A 24,715-nucleotide genomic window follows, 5' to 3' on the forward strand; every position below is an offset into this window, starting at 1 on the left:
ATTTTTAATATAATTTGTTGAAACTTGGGTCACAGTAAATGAAATCTGAAACTTGGATCACAGTTGATGAAATAAATATTAATTTTTACATTTCTCATTTAGTATGATTTCTACGTAGAGAAAAACAAATAAACTAGGCGGCGAAGTATTAATTTATGTTCACGAAAATATTGAGTATTGTTATTGGAATGACTTTTCTGAAAGCGTTTCTGACTGCGATAAAGAAATAGTTGTTATTATCGGTCACCAGACAACGTGAGCAAAAACCTGAGCATGTTTTTACAACCAAATCATTAAGAAAAGGAACCAATGATAAAAAAAAACTATATAGTCCGGAGACTTAAATATGAACTGTTTTCTATATAATCACGACCATAAATTAAAGAATTTTTATGGTTCAATTTTTGAAATGGGTTAGTTACTTTAATAAATTGACCCACTACACGGTGGGCCAGAATATAACAAAATCTTATCATATGTTTTTGGGGTCAAGGAATCCATTTCTGGCATTAAAATTAGGACTTGACCACTCTTAATGACGGGCTGTTTAGTGGGGTAATTTTGATTTTTAAGTTTTGCGGATTTGACACTTTCAGACGTTGTGCAAATTAAGTATGTTTATGGTTATGCCAAATAATAACCTTTAGCAAAAAATTCCAGTGATAGGAGCCTGGGAACAAAAATACCTCAAAAAGTTATTCCTCTCACCCAAAATGTGAGGGCAATAAGTTAATGTTAAATTTTTGTTACAATTTTATACTAAATTTAACTAAATTAGCAGGTTTTAAAGTTCACGGAATAATTTTTAAGAGATAAAAAAATATGACCTTATAAAATTTACAACCCTCTCACTTTAAGAGGGTTAAAAATTTATTTAGCCATAACTTTTAAAATATAAAATATAATTCCATAAAGTTTAAAACATGCCAACCTAGTCAAATTTAGTATAATATAATGAACAAATCCATTCATTAAGTCATTGCCCTCACTTGGGGTAAGAAAAATAAATCGTAGTATTTTTAAGTTTTAGTAATTATATATCCTTAAAAAAAGGAATTAACTTAAAAATAGGAAAAAACGGAAAAAAGAACATAAATAAGATAAAGTAATACATCATGGATAAATTATCAAACGAGGAAATTATTTAAATTATCAAACGAGGAAACAAATTATTTCAATAAAGCTTGTACGAGATATATTCAACGAAATGTTTATTAAGCAACAAAGTGATATTCTAAAACTAATAAGCGGAAATCTGAAGTTAACAAACAATAGAATTGATAGTCTGTTAAAAGAAATAAACACTGTGAAAGATTTGTATGCAACACTCCTTAAGGAAAACATATTAATTAAAGAGGAACAAAAAAATTACGTTAAAAGATTAAACAAAAATGAAATTGTGCAAAAAGATATAGAAGAAAGTCTGAACTTTACACAAAATATGCAAGAAAAAAAAATCTTGAATTAGAAAAAAAAATTATATCAAAATCAGAGAGCAGAGATACGGAAGATAATAAACTAAGGTAGCTTGAGGAAAGACAAAGAAGGAATAATCATCGAATAGAGGGTTTATCGGAAAATGAAAATAAAATTGGGATGACACCGAACTAAAGGTATTAAATATTTTGGAAAAAAAACTTAATTTAAAAAGAATTGTAATTGAGCGAGCACACAGGTCAGGAAAAATTGAAGCAGGTAGACCAAGATCAATAGTAATAGTTAAATTCAATAGTATCTGTTAAATTACAAAGATAAAGTAAAAGTTTTAAAAAGTGCGAGTGAACTAAAAGGATCGGGAATATATACCAATCAGCATTATTCATCGGAAACTGCATCTATCAGGAAAAAATTATTCGAGCAGATGAAGATACATAGGAAAAATGGTTTTTTTCGGTTGTAAATTAATAGTAAAAGAATTCAGGAAATTACCTCCTAAACTTTAATTATTTTATTTTATACTTTAAATATTTTGTTAGTATAACCTTTCTTGTTATTATGGAAGGTATAAATTTTTTAGAATTAAGCTTTAGGGCATTCCAGACAAATAAAAATATACTTTTAGAGAGTCATTCAGATCAAGACGTTAACTTTTTTAACACTGATGAAATAATTAGCAACATATGCCCTTCTTATTATAATTCCGATATTTCTAATCTTTCTGCTGATATAGGTATTAATGAGTTCTCCATTTTACACCTAAATATTAGGAGCTTTCAAAAAATTTGTGATAAATTTAAAGATTTTTTATATAGTGTTGAAATTAATTTTAAAATTATTTTTCTCACAGAGACCTGGTGTCGAGATAAACAAGTTGAAAAAGATTCAAATTTTCAACTACAAAACTATAAAGTTATTCATCAAGTCAGAAATTCTAAGACAATAGGTGGAGGAGTATGTATTTTTATCCACAACTCTTTAAATTTTAAACCGCTAACCGAATTTAGTGCAATTAGTAATGATTGCAAATCATTAACGATTGAAGTTATAAATAAAATCACTAAAAACATCATTGTACATGTTGTGCACAGACCGCCATCTGGCAATAACAAATTTTTTGAAAAACACTTTAAGAATTTAATCAAAAACAAAATTTTATGTGACTAACGTTTCTTTTTTGTTGGGGATTTTAATTATAATGCGCTTGATTACGACACAAATAAAAATGTAAAAAAATTTTATGAACATCATATTTCAAAATGGGTTCATTCCAACAATAAAAAAACCAACACGAATTACCAGGAATAGCGCAACCTCAATTGATCAAATAATAATTAATGAATATACAAAAAATAAAATAAAAACTGGAATAATAATATCTGGTATATCGGATCATTTCCCAATATTTATAATCGCGCATAAAGTTGTCGAACACACCCCTCAAAAAAAAATTATTATTACAAATCGAATATATAATGACATTTCTATGGAATTTTTTAATAATTCTCTATTTTCTGAAAACTGGGATGAAATTCTACAAATACAAACCACAGATACTGCTTATAACAGTTTCCTTCGAATATTCAAAAAACACTATGATAAAGCTTTCCCAGTGGTAACAAAAATTATTAAAACTAAAACATTTATAAACCCTTGGATTACATCAGGAATGATAATATCATCAAAAAAAAAAAAAACGATTGTATGAAGCGTTTCTGAAAAAAAGAACTTATGAAAATGAATTAAGGTATAAAAAATATAAAGGTCACTTTGAATCAATTACAAAGCTTTCAAAGAAATTATACTATTCAAATAAAATAATAAAACTTAAAGGCGATACTTAAAAAAGTTCTTTTTCATATATTTAATCTTTCGTTTAAACAAGGAGTCTTTCCAAAAAAACTTAAAATTGCAAGGGTAATACCAGTTTTTAAGTCTGGAGATGATACTAATATTTCTAACTATAGACCTATTTCCATTCTTCCATGCTTCTCGAAAATACTAGAAGGCATTATGTAACATATTATACTCATTTTTAGAAAAAAATAAAATTCTTTATAACAAACAATTTGGCTTCAAAACAGGGCACTCTACTGATCATGCAATTCTTCATCTCATTCAGATTATTTTTCAAGGTTTTGACAAAAACAAGTTCATTTTAGGTGTTTTCATAGATCTTAGTAAGGCGTTCGACACTGTTGATCATAGTATTTTCATTAAAAAATTAGAAAACTACGGAATCAAAAATATAAACATAGCTTGGTTTAAAAGCTACTTATCTAATAGAAAACAATATATTTCATTCGGGAATGAAAAAACTAACAATATGTCAATTACTTGCGGCGTTCCTTAAGAATCTATATTAGGACCAATTTTATTTTTAATCTATATTAATGATTTAACCAAAGCTTCTAATATTCTAAACTCTATTTTGTTTGCTAATGATACAAATTTATTTTATTCTCACAGTGATATAACAACATTATTAAAAACGGTCAACATTGAACTTCTAAAACTAACCAAATGGTTAAATATGAATAAATTTACAATTAATTTAACTAAAATTAATTATACTATTTTTCATCGCCTCCATAAAAAAGATAAAATCCCTCTTGCACTTCCAAAACTTATTATTGGAGAATACATCGTAAAAAGAATGTTCAATGAAATTTCTAGGTGTAATTCTAGATGAAAACATAAATTGGAAAGACCACATAAACATGATTGAAAATAAAATTTCTGGAAATATCGGATTACTCTATAAAGCAAAACCATACTTAGATCAATCATGTTTGAAATACATATATTACTCATTTATTCATTCCTATCTGAACTATGCAAACATTGCCTGGTGCAGCACCAATAAGATTGTTATCAATTAGATTATTATCAAATGCACACCACTTCTCACATTCGGGACCATTGTTCAACAATCTAGAAATATCAAACTTGTACCAAATAAATATATATCATCTGCTAATTTTTATGTATAAAACTAATAATAATACAATACCAAATATCTTCAAACCATTATTAAATAAAATTCAACATAAATACATGACTAAATATTCAAGTAACAACTTTGTACAACCCAAAACTATATATGAGTCAACCAAGTTCTCAATAACTATTAGAGGACCTAATGTATGGAATAAGATAATCAGTAATGCTATTAAAACACTTACAACTTAAATTAAAACTATTAAAACAACTTAAACTTACAACTTAAATTAATGCTATTAAAACACTTACAACTTAAATTAAAACACTTAAATTCCCAAAGGTTTAGAGTTTGTAATAAAGAAAACAACCTATATCCAACTCATTTAGAGTGTCATGCTAGACACATAAAAAACGTTATTATGTTGCACAACGAAGAAATGAATTAATCGAAAAATTAATTAATCAAGAAATTAATTAATCGAGAACAATTGTTTTCTCTTAGTAAAAAAAGGCATAGTCGTTAACTAGCAAAGTCATTAAAAAAGAAACTTTATTTTTTAATTAGCATTAGTTGTTCTCTAGTTTAGATTTTTTGTTGTGTTTATTATATTGTTTTTTTTGTGATTACTAAAAACTCCTAGTTTATATTTTTATGTTTTTTCTCATGCGGTTAACAACTCTCACCCTGTCGCTTAAATGCATTGTTGCTTATTTAAAATAAGTGGATTGCAACACTTTTACCATTCTATTCAATCGAAATTGCCAGGCCTATCAATTTTAATAAGTTTTTTTATTTACTGCTGATGACATTTTAAATCACAGTACAAATGTATTGTGTCTTAGATATTATATTTAATACAATATTCTCATATTTATTACAATTTCAAAAAACAATAGATTTATTTAAAGTTTACACATTAAAATTTATTTAATGATAAAAATTATATTATAAAATTAAATGAACAAAAATATGAATATCTGTGTAAAAAAGTTGAAAAATTTAAAAAATTTTTAACTTTTTTACAAAGATATTTTTTAAAAGTATACATAGATATTTTTTATATAAATATTTTCTAAAAGTATTTAATTAAATTATTAAAGATCATCAATTACAATCTGCTTCATGTCCTGCTGCCTTGTAGGATACGCCTTTTTAGGCAAAGGCTAGGAGATGCCAACTCCGATTTAAAACACCCCCTGCCTTGGGGCTCTTGGTTGAGTAAAGGCTAGAGATGGTGTCTCGATAAAAATACTCATCTTGGGCAGATGTTAAATGCACCCAGCTACTGTCTTGTAGAAGGCCTCCTAGGCAAAGACTTAAGGGGTAAACAGATTCTATCTGTTGACCAGCCTCGCACCCCTTCTTCATCTATTAGGCTGGCGCAGATGTATTTTTAATACATTGTTTCCAGTTTAGGATGTTGAATGCTGGATCTTCTTGACTCAATGCATGGGTTTGCTTGTGTCACTGTTTTTATGACTAGGCAACTCATTCTATTATCTCCTTATGAGGGTACAGCTCTAAAACTCAGTTTTATGGTTCTGAGGCCGGCTGGTAGTCAGGTTTCCCGAACTCTGTGGTAGCTCTCAGAGAGGCTGATTCCATCAACAGCTGAAAAATATCAAAGTATTAACAGTGCCATGTTGCGCATGGATGGTGTCCCTGTTTGTACTTTTGGTGTGCATTGCGGAGGCCACATTTGGAGCCCTTTGTTACGGCTTAGGGTTTATTAGTAGTAATGAGGCAATTGCTTGGGCTATTAAACGGTGTTCTGAGTACTATCTATGCTTTGAGTCAAGTTCTTCAATCTAATTTAAAAATGAATAATGTACCAAAAACTATAAAACACAAAAAACCATCATCATCACCAAGTTCTCTAAACCTATCATTCACTAATATTCGTGGTCTTCGAAGTAACTTTTCTTCCGTTGAGTCTTATCTCTTGCAAAGTTCACCAGACCTACTTGCTCTTTGTGAGACTAATTTGAGTTCGGCTGTCTCATCTTGTGATCTTAGTGTTGATGGTTATCTTCCTCTGATTCGTAAAGACTCCAATAGCCACATGCTTGGCCTGGGCATTTACATTCGTAAGAATTCACCTGTTTGTCGTGAAACTAGGTTTGAATCCACAGACTATTCTTTCATGTGCTTTCGTTTAGCACCACTTCACGCTATTGCCTTTCTCTTTGTTCTATATCGATCTCCTTCATCTCAAGACTGTACACTTTTTGATGTTATTTCTGATCATATTGACCAAGCCCTCTCTCTTTATCCATCAGCTAATATAGTTGTTGTCGGTGACTTTAATGCTCACCACTCTGAATGGCTTGGCTCTAGTGTCAGTGACTCTGCAGGCATTAAAGCCCACAACTTTTGCCTTTCTCAATCCCTAACTCAAATAGTCAACTTTCCAACTCGCTTTCCTGACAACCCTAATCATTTACCTTCTCTACTCGACTTATGTCTTGTTTCTGATCCTAGTCAGTGCTCAGTTTCTCCACATTCACCCTTAGGTGCTTCTGATCACAGTTTGATCTCTTTAAAACTAATATCTCATTCTTCTTCATCACCTGAATACCCCTACTATCGAACCTCTTACAACTACAGTAAAGCTGACTGGGATTCTTTCCGTGATTTTCTTCGTGATGGCCCTTGGGTAGAAATCTTTCAACTTCCTGTCGACAAATGTGCTTCTTATATAACTTCATGGATTCAGGCTGGCATGGAATCTTTTATTCCCTCTCGACGATTCCAGGTCAAGCCTCACTCTCCTCCATGGTTTTCCTCACACTGTGCTGCTGCGATTGCCAATCGAAACCGTTACTTCCATATTTATCAGCAAAACAATTCTCCAGAAAACAGACGTCTGTTTATTACTGCTAGAAACAACTGTAAAAAGGTTTTGTCTAACGCCAAAACCCGCTATTCTCAGGTCATGAAATCTCGTATCTCATCTCAAAAATTAGGCTCTCGTGACTTCTGGAGAATCTTTAATAATATCAATAATAAGGGCAAATCTATAATTCCACCTCTCTTGTATGGTTCAGACTTTGTCACCTCACCTAAAGACAAAGCCGAACTGTTTGCTAAAAACTTTTCATCAATATCATCTCTTGATTCCACTAATTGCGTTCTACCTGATATTGCCAACAAACAGGTTGATTCATTGCTTGACATTCATATCACTTCAGCATCTGTATCTAAAGTGATTTCCTGTCTAGACTCTTCTACAGCTTGTGGCCCAGACAACATACCTGTTATTGTCTTGCAGAAGTGTTCTCCAGAGCTGTCGTCTATACTCTCAAAACTATTCAACAAGTGCTTATCAGAGTCTTGTTTTCCAGCCTGCTGGAAAGCCGCATCTGTTATCCCTATCTTCAAAAATTCTGGGGAGCGATCTGATTCGTCTAACTACCGTCCCATAAGTCTTCTTCCTATCATAAGCAAGGTTTTTGAATCTTTAATTAACAAACACTTAATTTCTCATCTTGAATCTAATAACTTACTTTCTGACCATCAATATGGATTTCGATCTTCTCGTTCTACAGCTGATTTGCTAACAGTAATAACTGACAGGTTTTATCGTGCATTAGATGAAGGTGGAGAGGTTAAGGCCATCGCTCTTGACATTTCAAAAGCGTTTGATAAAGTTTGGCATGCTGGTCTTCTCCATAAGCTTTCTTCTTATGGTGTATCCGGCAACATCTTTAAGATCATTGAATCCTTCCTTTCCAATCGTAGCATAAAAGTTGTCCTCGATGGACAACACTCTTCTTCTTATTCTGTAACTTCAGGGGTTCCTCAAGGTTCTATCCTTGGCCCTATACTCTTTTTAATTTACATTAACGATCTTCCAGATATTCTCACATCTAAGGTGGCATTGTTTGCTGATGATACTACCATTTATTCTTGTCGTGATAAGAAACCAACACCCTCTGATTGCCTGGAGGGGGCATTTGAGCTTGAAAAGGATCTCACTTCTGCTACAGCATGGGGCTCACAGTGGCTGGTGAACTTTAATTCAGATAAAACTCAATTTTTTTCAGCCAATCGTTATCGCAATAATTTAGATCTTCCTATATTTATGAACGGTGATGTACTCGATGAGTCACCTACTCTTCATCTTCTAGGATTAACTCTTACTTCCAATCTTTCTTGGAAACCATATATCAAATCGGTTGCAAAATTAGCATCTGCTAAGGTTGCATCTCTTTATCGAGCTCGCCACTTTCTTACTCTGGATTCTATTCTCTACCTCTATAAATCTCAAATCCGGCCTTGTATGGAATACTGTTGCCATATCTGGGGCGGATCTTCTAATGATGCCCTTTCTCTTTTAGACAAGGTGCAAAAACGCATTGTAAACATAGTTGGACCTGCTCTTGCAGCCAACCTACAATCATTATCACATCGTCGTAACGTTGCTTCTCTTTCTCTTTTCTACAAATACTATAATGGGCACTGCTCGAAAGAGCTAGCGTCTCTTGTGCCTTCTACTAAAATTCATTCTCGTGTTACTCGTCATTCAATTAAGTGTCATCCTTTTTCTGTGACTGTTCCTAAGTGCTCCAAAAACGCTTATTCGTCTAGTTTTTTTCCTCGAACATCAGCTCTTTGGAATTCGCTTCCTTCATCTTGCTTTCCTGATTCATATAATTTGCAATCTTTTAAATCGTCCGTCAATCGTTATTTTGCTCTACAATCTTCATCTTTTCTCTTACAGTAACTTCCAACTTTAATTAGTGGCTGCTTGCAGCCTTGTTGGAAGCTAATATTTTTAAAAAAAAAAAAAAAAAAAAAAAAAAACTCTTGAACAGTTTAAACAAAAGCTAAAACTATTACTTTTAAATAATGAAAAAACAGAGAATTTTTTAAAAATCTATCTATAAAAATGTTATATTTAAAAATTATCTATTAGTGCATGCTTTGTTTGTCTGGAAAGGTCTTAAGTCTTTAATTATATACATTATATTCAATTATATTATGAAAAAGTATGTATGTGTATGTGTGTGTATATGTATATATATATATATATATATATATATATATATATATATATATATATGTGTGTGTGTGTGTGTGTGTGTGTGTGTGTGTGTGTGTGTGTGTGTGTGTGTGTGTGTGTGTGTGTGTGTGTGTGTGTGTGTGTGTGTGTGTGTGTGTGTGTGTGTGTGTGTGTGTGTGTGTGTGTGTGTGTGTGTGTGTGTGTGTATGTGTATGGGTGTGTATATGTATGTATATGTGTGTATATGTGTGTGTATGTATGTGTATATATACATATATGTATATGTGTATATATATATATATATATATATATATATATATATATATATATATATATATATATATATATATATATATATATATGTATGTATATATAGTGTCTTCTGATTATAAATGTTATAAATAAACCTTTATGTTTTCATTTTCATGTTTTCTTTTTATGCTGTTGGTTTTGGTTTTCTTGATTGATTTATTAAAATCTTACTTTAATGAATAACTTTGAAATTTGAATATATATAGCATTGCATGACCGTAAGTTAATCTTCATGTTATTGAGAATAAACTACATCTTTAACTTTTATCAAAAACAACTTTGAAAGACTTTAACTATTTTGCATTTTATATAAACTTCTTTGAAACATTTTGCTTTTTTCTCTCATTTTTTAATTTTTAATTTTAGTTACAATGTATTTATATAGGGGAGAGTGGGGTATTGGCGAACACCTAAGCGGGAATGCGAATTAAAGACACCAGTTATACAAAATTGATCATATTTATTGCTTATCAATTAGTTTAACTACTCAGTCACAAACCCTCAAAAGGAATTTTTAAAAATCTTATTATAAAATAAAAATTTATGCCAGAAATAAAACCATTGGTGTTCGGAATTACCCTGCCTACGTGGGGTAATTCCGAACACATTGGGGGGCAATCACAAGCACTGTTGTGTAATAGCGAATAAAAAGCTAATTGTAATAACTAAGTCTAAAAACTATATTATGCAACAAAAACAAAAAAAAGGAGTGACTTTATTTCCATAGAAGCTACAACAGAGTGTTACTCAAGAAAAAAGTTGCATAAAATTATCAGAAAAATTTAAAATCAAATTATAGTGAACAACATCCGCAGCTTCATTACACTACTGCACGTCTGGAACTGAGCATAGGATCCCTTCTCAGCAGGTAAAAAAAAATTGTCGAATTTATTTTTTTACAATGCTGTTTTGACCATGTTCGGAGTTACCCCGCGTTCGCCATTACCCCACTCTCCCCTAAATGTCTAGAAAAAACAAGGGACTTGGTGATAAGGCAAATCTGTCTTCTTCTCGTCCTTGCCATTGTTATATATATATATTATAAAACACGGAACTTGTAAATATTTGTACGGCTAAATAAAAGGTTAAAAAAAAAAAAAAAAATAACATTTTTGTTTATTTTAGTTCCCAGGCTCCAATCACAGCAATTTTTGGAAAGCATTATCATTTGACATTAGCATAAAAATACTTAAATTTGGAGTTTGCGCAACGTCTGAAAGTGTTAAATCTGTAACGACAAAAAAAATCTAGTTTGCGCTATTGGAACTATATTGCTCTTAAGGGTTAAATTACATTTAGCATCCTATATGAAAAAATAAAAATGTGAAATTGTGAAATCGTATAAACAAAACAAGTTCATACAAGTTGCAAGTTTTCTACAAGTAAAAGTTTAACTTCTTCGGGATGAAGCAATTCCACTTTCTTTCTGTTTCGCAGCAAGCCGATTACAAGATTTGAGCTACGCAGAAGTCTTCTCGTTAAATCCAGGTTTTGTTTTTTCTATAAACTTCAAGGCTAACGAATTCTCTGAGGTTGTTTACATCTTTGTTTCTGCTTTTCTGTGCTTCTTCAAAAAGCATACCAATAGGTAAGCTTTTGTTGCGAACTACCAGGTGAAAGTGTATCAACAGTTTAAGTGATCCTGCAGCATATAATACCAGGGGTATAGATAAACAAAACGTTGAGGTGTCTCCTTGAAGTTGATCTCTATAGCCTCAGGAATTACCTCTTCCATACATAAGAGAGTACACAGTATGACGTACAAACGCTTGATTGGTTTCTCGTCGGTCAGAATAATCCTGAAAACATTTTTATTTATAAATATTTTATGGATATACTGAATTTTTTTTATTATAAATAATTCATATATCGTTTATCTTAAATTATAAAAATTATAAAAGAGGTTAGCTTTTTTTAAAAAACATACCCTGAAAAAACGTCTTGCAAATTTGCCATTTCTCAAAACCTGTTCTGTATGAGATGTGGAGAAGACACTTCATACATCTGATCCATACATGAAGAGTAGAAATTATATAGGAAAAGCTAGATTTACTAAATGTGTTACTTTTCTCATAAATTGTATCTAGATTCTTCATTTCACTTGTTGTTGCCCTGCGAATAGAACAACAAAGGTGAATCAGTTACATTACAAAGGGCTGTTGCTACTTTGCTATGCAACATGGTCATTTCTAGTTGATATTCAATAAAAATATAAAAATCCCTTCTAATCTCATCAGATATATTCAAACCCTTCAAAATAATGTCAGCCTCAATATCTACTATACTCTTAATCTTCTTTTACTTGGCCTCTAAAAGTTTATAATACAAATCTCGCCGCTTCATCATGTTGAAACTGTCATTGAATTTTTTTAATTTTAATCATTATAAGTGGGTATTTTACATAGATATATAAATTACTGGATACGACATAGGCAGAAATAATTGAAGCCGGGCTAACTTTACCTTTATGACGTAGAGTGAGGCAGAAAAATATAGTTTAATCAGCGCATATATTGAACAATGTTTACAATTTAATTTCAAGTTATATTTTGTATTGCATAAAAACAATAACTTCGAAGAAATTTTAAATTCATTTATGGTTTATATATATTTTAATTACAGATGATCTAAATAAAATAAATCTTAATTATAAGATTTTAAAAATCTACAAAAAAAAGAAAAAGAAAAAGCTTTTCAAATACTCAATATTAGTATAATACTATTAGTTTAATACTGCAATGCAAGTAAAAGTTTTATTAATATAATATGTCATGAATTACCTAACTAACTTGTATATGGTTGTATAATGCAAGATTTATATGGAGTTTTAAGAGACTAATATTGAATATAAAACTATATATCTATATTTATGTATAATATATTTATTTATAATATACATATATATTTATGTACAATATATTTAAAGATTTAGTACTTGTTTTAAAATGGTTAATTCGTGCAGTGCTTTTGGGTGTACAGCTAAATCTGCTAAAGGGGTTTCCAGAAGTTTTCATAGGTAAGAATTTAGTATCTATATAAATTAAATATTTTGATTTTAAAGATTCAATAGAAATTTAATATATTGATTTTAAAAGACAAACACTGTATGTATAATGAATCCTAGCTATCCATTTTTAAATAGATTTCCTGTGAATCCAGATAAAAGAGCAGCTTGGATTCTTGCAACAAAACGAAAGAATTTTGTCCCCTCTTCCGCTAGTTTTATTTGTTTAGATCATTTTTCTAAAAATTGCTTTGACGAAAGCAAAACATCAGGGGACTGTTTGAGAAAATATCTGAAACCTGATGCAATACCAACAATTTTTGATTTTCCAAAACATTTTAGAACAACCACTAGTAAAATTCGAAAAGCGCCAACAGAAAGAATGCTGAAAAAACAGGTAAAGAAAGAAAAAAATGACACAGTTTTTGTGAATACTTATGAAAAAAAGGTGATTAGTACAAATAAAAAAATGAGTGTAGAAGATTGCATGGAGACTGATTCAGACAATTTGCAAACTGTCAACAAGAAGTTGTCATTTGTTTTAAATGTTTATAAACTACAGAAAAAACGTATCAGATATGTAATGCAATAAAAGCGCAGACTCAAAAAAAAAGTTGCAAAACTTCAAAATAGGATAAATGAATTACAAGAAAAACGTTTAATTAGTGATGAAGCCACAGCAACTTTAAATCGTCTTAATCCTGGTGTTAAAGATTTAATTCAAAGAGAACTGAAATCCAAAAGCAAATTAAAATACTCTCCATCATTGCGAACTTTTGCGTTAACATTGCATTTTTATTCAGCAAAAGCATATGATTATGTTAAAATTAAAAGAGTTTCAAGATTGCGGACCAACTATCAATTTTATTCAGCTTATAGACAAAAGTTTTGATTTATTAAACAGTCGGAATTTTATAGGTAAAAATTATAAAGCTCCTATCTCTTTAAGCAATTTGGAACACTGTACAAATTTTGTCAATATGGTATGTCAGTACTTGTTCACTTTGACAGACATTGCTGATAACTTAATTTATAAAACAAACCGAAAAATTGGCTTCATTGGATTTATGTTTAGCCTCCAATCAGTAATTCAACTTAGCCGATACTTGATTTTAACTCCAGAAAGCCAATTTAAATTCTTGTTGACATACAAACTGAGTCAAGATCATATTGAAATGTTCTTTAGTGCTGTTAGAAGTCAAGGTGGTTTCAATAACAATCCATCAGCAAAACAGTTTATGACAACATATCGACATTTGTTGGTACATCACTCATTACGAAACATAAAAACTGGTAATTGTTTAGCTCAGGATGCTACAGAAATACTTTCTGTAACAAAAGGAATTGTGAATCATCAAGAATGTAAATTAAATGACAATGATTCAACTGTGTTTATAGCTAATGAGGATTTTACACCAGTAAGTATTATGGAACCATCCCAATTGTCTGAATATTCCGAAGAAGTAGTGAAGTATATAGGTGGATTTGTTAGTCGAAAACTAAGAAGATCTATTAAATGTAAAGCCTGTTCTGCATCTCTAACGGATGATAATTCACAAAGTTTACTTGTTGATCAAAAAAGCAGAGGTGGTCTACTTCATCCATCAAAAGATGTTATTGTAATTTGCTCTTTTGTTGAAAAGTTTATAAGACAAAGCATTCCAGACAAATCAAAAATCAAAGAACTACAACTTTTTATGGAATCTATTCCACATTTAAAATTAACTATCCGCCGTCATTTATTTTCTAAAGCAATTTTTAAAGGACTTACAAGTCACATTCAGGAACTCCCAGTGGAAGATAATCATTTGGTTAAACTGATCAATTTGATTATAGAGGCCTATTTAGATGTACGTTTATACCATGTCTCATCCTGTGCAACAAGTTACACAAAGTTATACAAGGAACACAAGTTCAAAACAAACTAACTAAACTTGTGTTGTTCAAAAATCAGTGAAAGAAATTAATATCCGCATTATATATATATATATATATATATATATATATATATATATATATATATATATATATATATATATATATATATATATATATATATATATATATACATATATATATATATACTAAAAAATAACATATAGTATTTTTATTTTAAGAAAAACACTGAAAAAATACCTTGATCCAACAAAATTAGTACTTTGTCAATGCACGATATTCCAAACATGTATTTTATACAAAAATATAGGTATATATTATAATAAATATAATATACATAGATATAGATGTATATAAAAATGATTAGTTAGTCTTCAGAAAACACTATTTTTTGAAACCAAATTAATATTCAATAAAAGTATAACGTTAAAATTTAAACTGTATATTTTATTTGCTAGTACAACTTCACTTTAAATAGCTCATTATCAAATCCTCAGGTGCTGCTGATAAATTGTTAATAGCCTCAAGTCATCAGCCTAATAATTAAAATTATACAAATACACAAATTCTCTTGAAACTTATTAATATATATTACTTTCAATAAATTTTTTGTAATAGTAATATGCTTTACAATATATATATTATTTACATATTACTTTTATTAAACGCCTATTTACGAATTGTTTTGCCTCATTCTACGTCACTTTTTCAACGATAGCTCGGCTTCAAAATATTTTCCAAAATTATATGCCTATGCCGTATCCAGTAATTTATATATCTATGGTATTTTAGTTTATTTATTTTGATCACAAACCGTTACACTGTAACGGTTTGTGGTCAAAATAAATGTGTTTTTTTACATAAAAAATCGTTTATTTTTTATTTAAAAAAAGTCATAATTTTTATGATTTTTTATGTAAAAACAAGAGTTTTTATTACATAAAAAATCGTAAAAATTATGGCCTAATAATGTAAAAAAACCTGCTAAAAAAAATAAAAACCTTTGTTTTTTTAAATAATTATAAAATTGCAGATAAATATATATAAGTATTTTCAAATTCTATAAGGATAGATTATTTCTATATGTCACATATGTATTGCCAGTATATATATTTACATACTTTTCACGTTTTTCACACATACTTTAAACAACTTTTTGACTTTGAAGCATCCTAAAAGGTTTACAAAATTGATCAAGTACATTATAAAATAAACATTCATTGCCATTAACATATGCATGTTAATTGCGAGTTATTAAAAAAGTCAATATACGACCTTTCATTTTGAGCTTTTTGCTAAGCTCTGGCCTACTATGCTCTTGAGTAACAATAAACACAGCAACTCAAATTGGTAATATTATAGCTACTAATATATCATAAAAACTGATATATCAGGTCATTTTTTTCTATTCCTAAAACTTAATAAAACAAACCCAGAAAGAAACATTAATACCAAAAAAGTAATACGGAAACGCATTTATAATGAGACTAACTTTAAATTATTTAAAGACCAGCAATCATTACTGTATTTAAAAACATAAATTTTGACGATAAAACAAACAATATTTATGAAAGTTTTTCAAGACATTTTTTTCTGTTCATGAAGTTGAATTCCCAATCATAGAAAAGACAATAACAACTAAGAATATCAATACACCCATACAGGTTTTTAAAAATCATCCAGAATAAAACAAAAGTTATATAAAAATTTTTAAAACAAAAATAGCTACAAGCGAAAAATTATAAGAACTACAAAAACCTATTTGATAAAATTCGCAAAAACCGGAAGAAAAATTATGTAACGCTCTTCGGGGGGAAGGGAAGGGGGAAGGAGGTTAGTGGTTTTGTGACGACTCATACAAAACTTACTACTTAAGTGTTGCGATTTCGTGACAAGAAGGAATGGGGAGGTGGGGGGAAGGGAAGGTCAAAATGGTCGAAAATTGTGTGACGCAATTTATGGACGACCCCTTAACTTCCAATTTTTCAATACACTGTAAAACTTTACCGTGAAATTCACGGTACTATACCGTGAATAACACGGTATTTCACTGTGAACGCATTGTGCGGTACAATACCGTAATTATTAAGGTATTTCGGCCGCGAACACGACTCTACTATTTCGCGAACACGACTAACTACTTCACGGTATACTACCGTAAAATTTTTAGACAAATTAAGTAAATTGGGTTGTTGTTTGGCTATGTTTTTTTTTTATATTTAGTGTTAGCATTGATGTTTGAATAATTTCTATTTGAAATATTTGTATATGTTTAAATAATTCATCCTATAATTTACAAAATAATATTATTTGTTTCAATGTCATTTCTTATTGCACTTGATTTTATGATATAACTTATATGATATCAACGTGTTTGACATCAAATATAAGATTAAAGATTGAGTATATAAAACGTGTTTGATATCAAATACGTTGATATCAAACACCTGAAGATATCATTAACTTCAGCTATATCTTACTAAGACATAGCTGAAGTCCATGGTATCTTTTGGCTGAAGACTTCAGCCTGAAGATCACAGCTAGGTTATCTAGTTGTGTTTTATATCATACCTTATATCCTTTTAATCCTATAAATATTATAAATCCTAATAATTATTATATTATATGTATATATATTTTGTATATATAATTATGTATATATATATATATATATATATATATATATATATATATATATATATATATATATTATATATATATATATATACATATATATATATATATATATATATATATACATATATATATATATATATATATATATATATATATATATATATATATATATATATATATATATATATATATATATATACATACATTCTTCCTGATGAAACTACTGATTGTGAAACACAGTGTTGAAGAAATCAAAAATTAGATAAGTGTTTTTACTAATTTATTATTGCTCTGTTATTTTAGAACATTAAGCATTCTGTTTGTAGAATACACCAACATAATTTTTATATATCTATATATACATATATATGTATATATATATATATATATATATATATATATATATATATATATATATATATATATATATATATATATATATATATATATAGTTTATAAAAAAGATGTCTAAATTGGATTTAAAAGCATGCAACCATTGTGGCAAAAAAATGAAATCTTTGCTGAGTTATGACTCATCAATGCCTTACTAAGAATTTTGTTAAATTTTTTAATATTTTGTTTTTTTGCTTAGTATAATTTAAAATGGAAGCAAGTATAGTTTTTAATATTTTATATATATATTTTTATTTTTATTTTTTTTGAATACTACATTTTGTGAATACTATATATATGTTTTTTAAATTTAATTAGTTGTAATCTTTTAAATTTAATAACCACATCAAACTCTATAAAATTTACTTACAATATAATATGACTTTTATTATGATACTCTTGATATATACACATGTTATATATGATCTATTTTTTTAGATAATAGAGGTTATTAAAAGTAATATTTTAAGAACACTGCCAAATATTGACGGATGTGTTTAAACCAGGTTGTGAAAAATTTGTGGGAAATAAGTGTTGAAAATGAAACAGATCTCTACCTGGTTAAAGTTGATGATTTGGTTTTGCTAAAACCCATCCAACAACGCGAATTCCTTGAATCTTGGGAAAAGGAAAGCTCTGGTAAAAAAGATTTATGATACTCAAAATAAATATGATTTTTATTATCATTTATATTTATATATTTTTATTTATAATAATAATAAAATTTTATGCAGAACAATCCCAAAACTCTGTAGATTTTATTGTGGCCACACAATCCAGCATACAAATGGTGCCCACAAATGAAGTGAAAAATAACTCAACTAATTCGAGTAAGTTATTAAAAAAAGTTGTTAATAAAACATAGTAATTGAAAAAAAATTTAGTTAGTGTTCTTTATATATTTAATTGCTCTATTTTAAATATTGTGTCAATTTTGTCTAGTAATGGAGATTGAACATGTAAGTGCTGCTGATTGGTATTTGATATTTGTTTTACCTTGGGCCAAAATGTTTAAAGAGGTACAAGATATATTAGCAGCTGGAGAAAGACCTTTAACAGCACATCAGTGTGCAATTATAAGGATTGTTATGAATGATGTCCTTGCTGTTTGCCCAAAGCCATTAAAAAAACATTTAGATGTAATTGCATCTTCTATGGTTGCCAAATATCCTAAATCGTTTAAAGATGAGTATGGTACTACAGTGATTGGTAACGGTCATGACAGTTTAAGGTTACAACTAGTAAACCGTTATGACTATCTGCAGCGGCCAAACCGTGTTCCACCATTAATGAGTGTTTTAAATATGGAATCCCAAAAGGAACAATTATCAGTAGATGTTATAAAAAGAAAAACTGATAGTTTGTGGTTGCTTGAACCAAGAACCAGTTCTCAGTGTTTCAAACAGTCCTGAAGAACTCGAATACTAATTGCAACGAACTGAAATAAATGAAAAGATGTTATTGAATGATTTGTTGATAAATTTCCCAATTTATTTACAGTAAATTAAATTAAATTTATTTAAAAATAATATAACTTATATTATTAACCAGTATGTATTAATCTATATTACTACTAATTAGAGATTTTTTTTATAGTATTTAATTAGATTTGTGTAGAAGTTTATTTTATTTAGTTTTGGTATATATATACATACATATATATATATATATATATATATATATATATATATATATATATATATATATATATATATATATATATATAAATATATATATATATATGTATGTATATATATATATATATGTATATATATATATATATATATAAATATAAATATATATATATATATATAAATATATATATATATATATATATATATATATATAAATATATATATATATATATATATATATATATATATATATATATATATATATATATATATAAATAAATTGGTTTTTTCTATTTAGGTTGATGGTTTGCTACATCACTTTGATGTTTTGATGGGTGGAGTGAATGCTAGTGAACTTTTGATGAAAGCATTATATTATGAAAAGTTATATTTATTTTTGCATAGTTGTGGAATAGCAGACCTTAAAGTAAAGAAGGTGATAAAAAATTTAGATAAAGCAAAACTTTGTCAGATTTACCTGTGGCTCCCGGTCTTCTAATGGCTTTGATTAGTTTGTATAATGAAAAACTTGACGCTTTCTTTATGTTTGTGGATGTATGTTAAAGATAGTAATCATTAATTTAAAATATATCCAATACATATTTTCAAGCAGTTAATTGTGTTTCACTCATTTTATAATAACATGCAATGTAGTTACTAAAAGATATTTAGTAGTAAAAAAAATATGTTTAGGAGACAATGGATCAAACAGAATTGGTGCCAAGATCAAATTCTCCTCATCTATGTGTTTATTGTATGTTGAATTACAAGTTCTAATATGTTTTAAGATTTTTTTGAAAATAATTTAAAAAAAAAAGGTATGAGCTTGATCATTTTTATTTATATATATATTTAAAATGGATTTTTGTTAGGTCAACTTGCATTCTTTTTTTAGGGAATTCGCTATTTACAGCAAATCGATTCATGCTGGTAATTAATTGCATTGTTGTAGTTGATGGAATGAACTATTTCATCAAGTCATTTTGTTGTTTATTTGCGAGTTTTTATATTTTCAATATACCATATCCAAAAGAAGCTTCATCATTCATATTAGAATTTTGTCAACGGTATATAATGCTTATATTATGTTTAATTAAATGTATTTAATTTATCTAAGGTTTACATAGTATTTGATGTTAATGATATTTATTGATGAGAATGTTTTTAAACGTCAACTGCTTATACATATATTATTGACCGTTCTAGTTCTTTTCGGCATCAATCCTGAAAAAGGGAGCAAAGCAAGGCGAACGAAGAAGACTTCAGCAATAAGCAGAATTGTGCTGTCAATACTGCAGAAGTTTGCGAAATTTAATAATATTTGAATTTACCACGTTGCTAAACTTTTTAATATAACTTTGAAACAGCAATTTATTATGTAGTTATTTATATTTATTTGTAAATTTCAAAAGTTTTACAATGATATCTTTTGTTTTATTTTTGAATTTAATACATTCTTAAACTCCTACTTACCGAATATAACTATTTACATAACGTCATATTGATATGTAAGAGATTTTAAATTTTCGTTTTATTTGAACTTATTTATATTTATTTAATTTATCTGAGTAACTATTTCTATTTAATAACATGTAAGTAATGTAAAACTGAAAAGATTTTTAAAAATATGACGTGTTTTTGTTGCCATTAGCATATAAACAAACATATATGTTAATAGATATTTATAATTGAAGATACAATTACAAAAATGTAATTGAAATTCAATTGAAATAAATGAAAAAATAAGACAAAATGAAACAGGCGAAACATTTTCGAAAATAGTAATAATATATTTTGATTCAAGTTGTACACAAAATATTTTACAACAAATGAGCGAGACATTTCTGTAAATTAATCACGGTACTATACCGTAATTCACGCTGTTTCATTACAGAATAATCACGGTATTCGACCGTAAAAGAACAGCGTTTTACCGAGATTTATTCACGGTGTTTTACCGTAAAATAATTACGGTACAATACCGGCACTTATGGGTAACGGTATAGTACCGTGATTTTCACGGTAACGTTTTACAGTGTACATTTAAAAACGACGCAAATTATTAATTAAATTATTTTTGCCAAAAAATTTTTTCATTATTTAACGCACGCGGTAAATAATGAAAGAAATTTTTGGCAAAAATAAAATATTGCTCCAGTTTCCTGCCAAAAATGGTTAGTGTCGATAACAAAAGTTTATATGATTCAAGATCTATAGCACAACAATTTTATAAATTTTTTCTCTGATATTGGACCAAAACTATCCAAAAAACACTCTAAGACCAAGTCTATTGCTTTGAACAACTTAAAGTTGTTCTTTTTAACATCATCAGAACTTCTATCCATCAAGGAGTATTTCCAGAACAATTAAAAATTGAAAAAATTAAAGAAGAGGACAAATCTGAAAGTAGTAATTATTGCAACATCTCTGTTCTCTCCACATTTTCGAAAATTCTAGATAAAATTATGTTCAACAAAATATAAAAATATTTTCATGATAATAATTTACTTTACATCAATTTGGTTTCAAGAAAGATAATTCAACTGAGTATGCAATAATCCAATTTGTGCGTGAAATCTCAAAATCATTCAAAAAATCACAATATACACTCGGAATTTTTATTGACATATCAAAAGCTTTTTATACGATCGATCACCATATTTTTATTTATAAACTCAAATATTGCGGAATAAAAAATAAAACTTTAAAATTGTATAAACGTTATCTATCTAACCGAAAACAGTTTGTACCACTTAACAATGATTATCAAACCGCTTTTCTTAATATAATCTATGAAGTCTAAAAAGGTTTAATACTTGGACTTCTCCTATTTTTGATTTATGTAAATGACTTAAATTACGCTTCAAAACTATCGAGCATTATTTATGAAGATGATACAAACTTATTCCTTTCTTACTATGGTATCGCTGAACTTTTTAAAACAGTGAACGAAAAACTCAGACAAGTATCTTATTGGTTCAAGTGCGATAAGTTAACCTTAAATACTAATAAAACAAAATGAGTTTTTATCTCATTTGATTACAAAATAGCGATTTCTGCCATCAAAATTATCTCAAATCTTTATAAATCAAAAGGAAATTAAAATAGATTTTGTTACAAAATTTTTGGGTGTTTATTTTGATAAAAACATTGCTTGGAATCATCATATTGATTATATAAGCACAAAAATTTCCAAAAATATGGGGATTTTATCTAAATCACGTATCTACCTCAATAAGAAAGTCTTCCTCCAACTTTATTATTCATTTATGCATAGTTATTTAAATTACGCTAATATTAAATGCTTGGTGAAGTAAAATAACTTATCCCAAACTGTTTTCAAAGATCTTTTTACTTTTAAAACAATTAGTAAATGTATTCTGAAAAATAATAACTTTTTAAATAACCCTTTTTGCCAACTTTAATTAATTTCGTATTACCTATCAAGCGCCACACCTATGGATTAAAATTGTTTTGCCGAATTTTAATTTTGAAGTACCTATTACTTTTTGCCTTTTTAAAAGTTAACTTAAAAAGATTCTTTCATTAGATAATATATTGAGTTATTATTAGTAGTAAAAGTTAAAAATATATTTTGGTCTACTTATTTATTGTTTATACATATGTCTACGTTTATAGATGTTTATTCTTACTTATGTTATTTATTGTTCTTATACTTTTTACTTTTTGTTTATGTTGGTTTACGTCAGTATAAAATTCTTATGAGAAGATCCTGTTGATCTTTCTTCAGATAAATAGATTATTTACCTTGCCATTTTAAATTTAATTCATTTTATTTGATGAATGACCACAATTTTTTGTAAAAGATTAAAAAGAATTGATGGTAACAATAGTTTTTATTTATAATATTTTTTAGTACTCTAGTCTTGATATAAATTATCATAAAGAACTTGACTTAGATAGAAAATACTTGGCACCTTAATCAATAAGCAATCTAGAATCCTCATTCCAGCTAAACAATCCAAATTATATTTTACAACTGTTAATAGAAAAAGCTGTAACCAAGAAGTTTTTTTTTTAATATAATCAAGAAATCATCAAAACTAACATCTGGGACTTAGCTCTTTCTAAGTTTTCATAAATCTTTATAGTTTCAATAATTTTTTAAAGCCCAAATCAACAAATCATTTTGAAGTCAAAAAAACAAAACATTTCAAAAACAAAATATTTCAAACCATTGAAAAAACTAAATCCAAACACTTAGTTTCTATAGCCGTTGGATAAATCAATTTTTATATTTTAAGTACAGATACAAGCAGTTATTTGTCCAAAAATATTTTTTATCAGTAGTTCAATACTTGCTCAGGAATTAAAGTTTTATTTAATTGTTTATGCGACACAAAGTGTTAGTTATTGAGCACCGTAACCACATCCAGCGAGATGTCATCCTAATGTCCGTTAAAAAACCACAAAGAAACAGTAGTTCAATACTTGATCAGGAAGTAAAGTTTATTTATCATTTATGCTTTTGTTAGAAATAAATGTTGGGTTAAGTAAAATTGACACTTTTTATTTCTTATGATTAGGGTACTAAAAAAACAGAATGTTATCATCCTTATTAAATGCTTATTTAAGGTTCTGACGACGCGATCCTCGCAATCTTCTTTCAGATACCTTGTTTATATTTGTTGTATTTTCTACCAGTGTAAGTTTATATTATTATTTTTATTATTGGTTATATAAATTTGCACAACAACCAACAAATGTAAACCAAAAAAAAAAAAAAAACATGACGCCATTTGCCTCATTATTCATTTGCTCACTTGCCTCTGCTTTACTAATTCAAGATGAAAACATATAAAATACAAGTGCATTTAAAAAATTTTGTATTCCGAAATAGGTTTTGGAATACGAAAGTGATTTTCAATACATGAAATAATTAATAGTCTTAAGTACATATAGTTTGTGTAAATGGAATACCATAAGCAACATCTGCTCAATTAATAGTCATAACCTAGCACTCATGGCACATGTACACAATTTTAAAATTAAAATGTTTTAATACTTAAATGGGTCCAAGGTCGGAGAAGACAATTTTAATCCTGGGGCCAAAAAATATAAGTGGCTTTACTAGGGAGACAAGGTAATATTTTTTTAAGTTGCGCTATTAAATGGACACAATCTAGGTATGACTTTAGAGCATTTTTAAATTGTTTTTTTTACCAAGTATTTAGATATGGCCCAGACACCCATACACAAATTTGGGCCAAATATAAAAAAAATACGATCTCAAAAAAAAATTCCGGAAACATTGACATTTACCTTGTGCTCAAGCAACAAAACACCCCGAAAAATACCCAAAATTATATTTATAATTACTTTTAATTATATTTATAATTACTTTTAATCATATTTATAACTACTTTTAATTATATTTATAATTACTTTAATTATATTTATAATTACTTTAATTATATTTATAATTACTTTTA

At 28.2% G+C, this 24,715-nt stretch overlaps 1 protein-coding gene and 2 long non-coding RNA genes across 9 annotated transcripts in view; 2 read left to right on the forward strand and 1 right to left on the reverse strand.

The window, feature by feature from the left end:
• The window catches only part of LOC136080457 (uncharacterized), a 36,131-nt gene extending 24,463 nt beyond the window's left edge, over nt 1-11,668 (forward strand). For both annotated transcript variants that reach the window (XR_010638469.1, XR_010638468.1), the window contains exon 4: nt 10,824-11,668. This is a non-coding gene — a long non-coding RNA (uncharacterized LOC136080457). The remainder of the gene's footprint in view (nt 1-10,823) is intronic.
• On the reverse strand, nt 10,963-15,289 carry LOC136080458 (uncharacterized). The gene is made up of 3 exons (XR_010638470.1): nt 14,839-15,289; nt 11,626-11,810; nt 10,963-11,497 (listed from the first exon to the last, which is right to left on the reverse strand). It is a non-coding gene; the product is annotated as an uncharacterized LOC136080458 (long non-coding RNA).
• A 2,700-nt stretch (nt 15,290-17,989) lies between these two features.
• LOC136080459 (uncharacterized) lies at nt 17,990-20,685 on the forward strand. 6 transcript variants are annotated; one of them, XM_065797105.1, is made up of 7 exons: nt 17,999-18,267; nt 18,363-18,458; nt 18,571-19,127; nt 19,561-19,817; nt 19,956-20,016; nt 20,158-20,329; nt 20,469-20,685. In XM_065797105.1, exons 1-3 carry the CDS (start codon nt 18,120-18,122, stop codon nt 19,038-19,040), a joined length of 714 nt encoding a protein of 237 aa, XP_065653177.1. In that variant the 5' UTR covers nt 17,999-18,119; the 3' UTR covers nt 19,041-19,127; nt 19,561-19,817; nt 19,956-20,016; nt 20,158-20,329; nt 20,469-20,685. The 6 variants fall into 6 exon arrangements, with proteins under 6 accessions (XP_065653181.1, XP_065653177.1, XP_065653178.1 ...); XM_065797106.1 differs by having other exon boundaries at nt 19,561-19,698; XM_065797109.1 differs by having other exon boundaries at nt 17,990-18,267; nt 18,384-18,458; nt 19,561-20,016.
• The last annotated feature ends 4,030 nt before the right edge of the window (nt 20,686-24,715 follow it).

The sequence above is a fragment of the Hydra vulgaris genome, chromosome 05 (genome assembly GCF_038396675.1).
Source record: "Hydra vulgaris chromosome 05, alternate assembly HydraT2T_AEP".
Lineage (NCBI taxonomy): Eukaryota > Metazoa > Cnidaria > Hydrozoa > Anthoathecata > Hydridae > Hydra > Hydra vulgaris.

Excerpts from the sequence above, each read along its gene's own strand:
- LOC136080459 (XM_065797104.1), top strand. The coding sequence starts at position 18,120 with ATGTGTTTAAACCAGGTTGTGAAAAATTTGTGGGAAATAAGTGTTGAA. Across the intron at positions 18,268-18,362 it reads TTGGGAAAAGGAAAGCTCTG|AACAATCCCAAAACTCTGTA; the intron begins GTAAAAAAGATT and ends AATTTTATGCAG. Across the intron at positions 18,459-18,570 it reads AAATAACTCAACTAATTCGA|TAATGGAGATTGAACATGTA; the intron begins GTAAGTTATTAA and ends AATTTTGTCTAG.